Consider the following 6885-nt stretch of genomic DNA (forward strand, 5'->3'; position numbering starts at 1 on the left):
GTTAAGTGTTTGTTGCTTTTATACAGTATGTCACCAGTCTTATTCCGTGTTAATATGTGAAGTAAACGTTTGTGTTAAAGAGTGTTTTGTTGCGTTATACAGTATGTCACCGGTGTTATTCCGTGTTAATAATATGTGAAGTAAACGTTTGTGTTAAGTGTTGTTGCTTTATACAGTATGTCACCAGTGTTATTCCGTGTTAATATGTGAAATGCGTTTGTGTTAAGTGTTTTGTTGCGTTATATACAGTATGTCACCGAGTGTTATTCGTGTTAATATGGCCAAGTAAACGTTTGTGTTAAAGTGTTTGTTGCGTTATACAGTATGTGTCACCGGTGTTATTCCCGTGTTAATATGGCAAGTAAACGTTTGTGTTAAGAGATGTTTGTTGCTTTATACAGTATGTCACCAGTGTTATTCCGTGTTAATATGTGGAAGTAAACGTTTGTGTTAAAGTGTTTGTTTGCGTTATACAGTATGTCACCGAAGGTGTTATTCGTGTTAATATGTGAGGTAAACGTTTGTGTTAAAGTGTTTGTTGCGTTAGTATGTCGCAGGTGTTATTCCAGTATTATATGTGATAAACGTTTGTGTTAAAGTGTTTGTTGTTGCTTTTATACAGTATGTCACGGTGTTATTCCGTGTTAATATGTGAAGTAAACGTTTGTGCTAAGAAGTGTTTGTTGCTTTTATACAGTATGTCTTAGTGTTATTCCGTGTTAATATGTGAAGTAAACGTTTGTGTTAAAGTGTTTAATTTGCGTTATCACTGATATGTCACAGTGTTATTCCGTGTTAATATGTGAAGTAAACGTTTGTGTTAAAAGTGTTTTGTTGCGTTATACAGTATGTCACGGTGTTATTCCGTGTTATATGTAAGTAAACGTTTGTGTTAAAGTGTTTGTTGCGTTATACAGTATGTCACCAGTGTTATTCCGTGTTAATATGTGAGTAAACGTTTGTGTTAAAAGTCATTTGTTGCGTTATACAGTATGTCTCACCAGTGTTATTCCGTGTTAATATGTGAGGTAACGTTTGTTAAAGTGTTTGTTGCGTTATACAGTATGTCACCAGGTGTTATTCCGTGTTAATATGTGAGGTAAACGTTTGTGTTAAGAGTGTTTGTTGCGTTATACAGTATGTCACCAGTGTTATTCCGTGTTAATATGTGAAGTAAACGTTTGTGTTAAAGTGTTTTGTTGCGTTATACAGTATGTCACAGTGTTATTCGTGTTAATATGTGGAGTAAACGTTTGTGTTAAAGTGTTTGTTGCGTTATACAGTATGTCACCGGTGTTATTCGTGTTAATATGTGGTAAACGTTTGTGTTAAAGTGTTTGTTGCGTTACAGTATGTCACGGTGTTATTCCGTGTTAATATGTGATAAACGTTTGTGTTAAAGTGTTTGTTGCTTTATAGTATGTACCAGTGTTATTCCGTGTTAATATGTAGGGTAAACGTTTGTGTTAAGTGTTTGTTGCACAGTATGTCACCAGTGTTATTCCGTGTTAATATGTGAGTAAACGTTTGTGTTAAGTGTTTGTTGCTTATACAGTATGTCACCGGTGTTATTCCGTGTTATGTAAGGAAACGTTTGTGTTAAAGTGTTTGTTGCTTTATACAGTATGTCACCGGTGTTATTCCGGTAATATGTGAAGTAAACGTTTGTGTTAAAGTGTTTGTTGCTTTATACAGTATGTCACCAGTGTTATTCCGTGTTAATATGTGAGGTAAACGTTTGTGTTAAAGTGTTTGTTGCTATACAGTATGTCACCAGTGTTATTCCGTGTTAATATGTGAGGTAAACGTTTGTGTTAAAGTGTTTGTTGCGTTATACAGTATGTCACCGGTGTTATTCCGTGTTAATATGTGAGGTAAACGTTTGTGTTAAAGTGTTTGTTGCGTTATACAGTATGTCACCAGTGTTATTCCGTGTTAATATGTGAGGTAAACGTTTGTGTTAAAGTGTTTGTTGCGTTATACAGTATGTCACCAGTGTTATTCCGTGTTAATATGTGAGGTAAACGTTTGTGTTAAAGTGTTTGTTGCGTTATACAGTATGTCACCAGTGTTATTCCGTGTTAATATGTGAAGTAAACGTTTGTGTTAAAGTGTTTGTTGCGTTATACAGTATGTCACCAGTGTTATTCCGTGTTAATATGTGAAGTAAACGTTTGTGTTAAAGTGTTTGTTGCGTTATACAGTATGTCACCAGTGTTATTCCGTGTTAATATGTGAAGTAAACGTTTGTGTTAAAGTGTTTGTTGCGTTATACAGTATGTCACCGGTGTTATTCCGTGTTAATATGTGAGGTAAACGTTTGTGTTAAAGTGTTTGTTGCGTTATACAGTATGTCACCAGTGTTATTCCGTGTTAATATGTGAAGTAAACGTTTGTGTTAAAGTGTTTGTTGCGTTATACAGTATGTCACCAGTGTTATTCCGTGTTAATATGTGAGGTAAACGTTTGTGTTAAAGTGTTTGTTGCTTTATACAGTATGTCACCAGTTGTGGATTATTCTAGTACTAAACATTTTTGTACTTTTTGTATTTAAAATATGTGGCGTTAAAATGTATATTAAAAGCGTGGTAAATATTTTTGTACCTGTAAAGAATATTTGAATATTTGTTTTATTTTATACAAGTGTGAGATCATGCTGCTATATGGTATGTATGTATGTATGTATGTATGTATGTATGTATGTATGTATGTATGTATGTATAGTGAAAGTAAATCATATATGTAATAGGGGTTTTTGGGTTAGGTTAGGTTAGGTTTGAGTAAGATTGTGTTTTGCAATATGGTAATGGTTTTCACATTCGTCTACGAGAAACAAAGCTTCATGTCCGTATAGATCTCCGAGACTTAGTGATTTTGAGAATGTTTCAGATATATATTACGACTGTTTCATATGTACTAAGACTACAAGGTCAAAGGTCACTCAGAATAATCCATCCTCGGTCACTGTGATGTTGACATATAAGGTCAAAGGTCATTTAATAGTAACCCCATCCTAGAGCATTAGTAGATTGTTTTGTTAATTCTGTGGGTAAAGTAAGTTGGAAAGACAACTCACAGTGTTCACAAGAATTACATTTATTGTTTCATTGGAATTCGAAGGTTCACAGAGTTCGAAGCCTCATACAATTCGAAGCCTCACAGTATTCAAAGCACCACAGAATTCGATGCCTTGCAGTAATTCGATTTCTCGTGTTTGACCAAATTCGAAGCTTCACGGATTTTGAAAAATTCACAGATATCGGAGGCCCAATAGTGATCCCCGCGACCTATCACGTTCAAACAAAAACCAATACAGTAGTTGTACTTAATTAACAAATGGAAGTGTTCTCTTTAGTCTCATATTTGTGAGACTCAAATTCTAAAGCCATTATAATTAACAAAAATCTCTCTCTCTCTCTCTGTCTGTCTGTCTGTCTGTCTCTCTCTCTCTCTGATAACTGAAACTGCCGCCGCTACAGTAAGGAATGAAAACTTGTGGAAAAAAAAAACGTTACGCGATTGATATTCTCTTTGTGAGTGGACGAACATGACGGCTGCTTTCTGTCAAACACCCGCCAGTTGGGTAGTGTTTTGTTCTGAGTTTTTGTTGGTATATGAAGAGATTGAAGCACAGGTAAAGGTATGTATTGATAGAGAGATATAACAAACCGTATTGGCTGTGTACCATCAGAGCTTAAGCAGTTTGGTTTAGCTGGGTTTGGTCTGGTCTGGTCTGGTCTGGTCTGGTCTGGTTAAGGGCAATAGACCAAGATATATCTCAAAGCTGATGATAACAACTAGGCCTCTATACTTTAAGTAATTGTTGTACTTTTTATGACAATTTCCCATAAGATTATCTGTACTTGGACTGTACCCCAGATGGTTAGACACGAGAAACAGTGATAATTATTAGCTTAACCCTAACACCAGGTTCTCCGTCTAACACACCTTTTTCACACCCATTTTACGTTTCTTGAACATCTCTTTACTCCCGCCTTCATTATTTCTAAACCATGTAACGGCCGTATTGTTTTATTTTTTTGTATTTTTTCTATTGAATATCATAGCTTCAAGTCTCTTCTTCATTCCATTAATTTGATTTTACTACTACTACTTTTTTTTTCCTATGGCCTCCATCCTCCCCTAATAGCCACACCTTCGCCGCCAGTTTGTTCCCTTAAAATTAAATATTCTAATACATAAGTAGCTACCCTGGCTGTGTTGAGTTAGTTGAGCCACAGATCTATGCGGCATTCAGTGACTGTTGCCTCATAGTCAGTATCTGCAACTGTTGTCGGCTTTGGAGCCGATGCTCTGGTTCCCCTGAGGCAGAGCAAAGCAAACCTAAGGAGAGAGAAGGACAGTCGACATCTCATCCAGGCTGTAACATAACTTCTGGGCTGCTGCTTCTGTTTGAATAGCACCTTCGCGAGTCTGGCGTAGAAGCATCTTGCACTTGGTCCCATCCCACCAGAGGTTGTGAACACTAGAGGAGTGAAGCTGCCTTGACCAACGTTCTGAATTCTCTCCCCTATGCCCTTATCTTGTCGTTCTCGTTCCTCCTGTGTGCAGCATCGAGAGCTAAGTTACGGTGACATGCGGCCATGGGATAAAAAATCCTGATGTTGAAGAAGGCTCGCTGTCCCCGCGTCCAGAATCCTCGAGCATTGACGTCAACACGGGCTTCGTTGGATGTGTTTGAAGTCCTATGTTGGAAATTCTCACTGTTCAATGGAAAGAAGGTTGGTTCTACCCTGACATCACGGCAGATTTCCTTCAAGATATTTGCTGTGAGATCCCTTACCTCGTCATGCCTCATGTATATGAAGCCCCCTTTCTTGCACACCATGGGGTGATCGACGTCATAGGAAGAGCCACACACGCATTGGGAGGGCAAACCTTCTACTGGTCTACCGTACCGTACAGCATTGGCATCTGTAAGTTCTTGTTTATTGAGTATATAGTAAACACCAAGGCTCTACGAGGTGATACCATCATAGAGTCAACTGAGGGAACAACGCAGGGGGGCCCTTTGCAATGGCAATGTACGCAATAGGCCTATCCGACCTTTACCGACATCCGAACTTCCTGATGAACAGTAAAGCCTTGAAGATTTCCCTGTGATGATGTTACATAATGTTAGCTCGAGGGCGTGTACAGGTGGTGACTCTCAGGTGCGTGTACATGTGTGTGTGTGTGTGTGTGTGTGTGTGTGTGTGTGTGTGTGTGTGTGTGTGTGTGTGTGTGTGTGTTTTGAATATTCTTCGAAATTAAATATCTTGAGGAACCAATGAAAGGGATTTTGACCACACACACACACACACACACACACTCACACACACACACACACGTCACTCTCAATTCTCTTCAGAATTCGGAAAATATACAGGAAGGAAAAGTTTGTGTTTCTTTTTGCTCGCACTTAAAGATTTTGGTCTCGTTAATGTTGCGTCACTTAATGTTGTGTCACTTAATGTTGTGTCACTTAATGTTGCGTCACTTAATGTTGTGTCACTTAATGTTGTGTCACTTAATGTTGTGTCACTTAATGTTGTATCACTTAATGTTGTGTCACTTAATGTTGTGTCACTTAATGTTGTATCACTTAATGTTGTGTCACTTAATGTTGTGTCACTTAATGTTGTGTCACTTAATGTTGTATCACTTAATGTTGTGTCACTTAATGTTGTGTCACTTAATGTTGTGTCACTTAATGTGTGTCACTTAATGTTGTATCACTTAATGTTGTGTCACTTAATGTTGTATCACTTAATGTTGTGTCACTTAATGTTGTATCACTTAATGTTGTATCACTTAATGTTGTGTCACTTAATGTTGTATCACTTAATGTTGTGTCACTTAATGTTGTATCACTTAATGTTGTGTCACTTAATGTTGTGTCACTTAATGTGTCACTTAATGTTGTATCACTTAATGTTGTGTCACTTAATGTTGTGTCACTTAATGTTGTGTCACTTAATGTTGTGTCACTTAATGTTGTGTCACTTAATGTTGTGTCACTTAATGTTGTGTCACTTAATGTTGTGTCACTTAATGTTGTGTCACTTAATGATCTAATGTCACTAGTTAGTTGACCTTGTCTTTTCCTTTTTTCTGTGTCTCTTCCTTTATCTCTTATTTTTTCTTCATCTCTCTCTCTCTCTCTCTCTCTCTCTCTCTCTCTCTCTCTCTCTCTCTCTCTCTCTCTCTCTCTCTCTCTCTCTCTCTCAATACAACAGAGACAAGGCCGACTGTACAATGTTCGACACCAATTATTGTAAAGGCCTTCGTGTTCTGTTAAAAGCTATGCCCAGTGGCTGCCTGCTCGCGATCCCATGCCAACGGTAACAACAGAGGTATTGAGGCCAGCAACAGTAACGGTAACGATAATGATGACAGTAACAGTAACGGTAATGGTGAGAGTAACAGTAACGGTAATAGTGACAGTAACGGTAACGATATCGATTACAACAACAGTAACGGTGATGGTGACAGTAACGGTAATAGTGACTGTAACGGTAATGGTGACAATAACGGTAACAGTAATGGTGACAGTAACGGTAACAGTAATGGTGACAGTAGCGGTAACGGTAATGGTGACTAACGGTAATAGTAATGGTAATAGTAAGCATCAGGAAAGTAACAGTGATAGTGTGTATGTATAATAATAATAATAATAATAATAATAATAATAATAATAATAATAATAATAATAATAATAATAATAATAATAATAATAATAATAATAATAATAACATCCACGCCTTAATATATACAATTGATATACGCGATACACCAGCACATCAAGACGAGAGAGAAAGAGGCTCATTTAACACAGTAACTCCAACATGGTAATGATACATAGGTGAGATCAACAAGGAGTCA

General features: G+C 37.4%; 1 protein-coding gene across 1 annotated transcript; it reads left to right on the forward strand.

Annotated features, from left to right (window-relative positions):
• The first annotated feature begins 3547 nt into the window (after window positions 1-3547).
• LOC121879136 (aspartate and glycine-rich protein-like) lies at window positions 3548-6604 on the forward strand. Its single transcript, XM_042385737.1, has 2 exons — window positions 3548-3640; window positions 6305-6604. Exons 1-2 carry the CDS (start codon window positions 3548-3550, stop codon window positions 6602-6604), a joined length of 393 nt encoding a protein of 130 aa, XP_042241671.1.
• Window positions 6605-6885: the final 281 nt, after the last annotated feature.

Source organism: Homarus americanus, unplaced genomic scaffold, assembly GCF_018991925.1.
Source record: "Homarus americanus isolate GMGI-L3 unplaced genomic scaffold, GMGI_Hamer_2.0 scaffold16886, whole genome shotgun sequence".
Taxonomy (NCBI): domain Eukaryota; kingdom Metazoa; phylum Arthropoda; class Malacostraca; order Decapoda; family Nephropidae; genus Homarus; species Homarus americanus.

What these genes read in the sequence shown, in the direction of transcription:
- LOC121879136 (XM_042385737.1), top strand. Translation starts at nt 3,548, where the DNA reads ATGACGGCTGCTTTCTGTCAAACACCCGCCAGTTGGGTAGTGTTTTGT. An exon ending in AGATTGAAGCACAGGTAAAG is followed by an intron (nt 3,641 to 6,304) that starts GTATGTATTGAT and finishes TTCTGTTAAAAG; the next exon opens with CTATGCCCAGTGGCTGCCTG.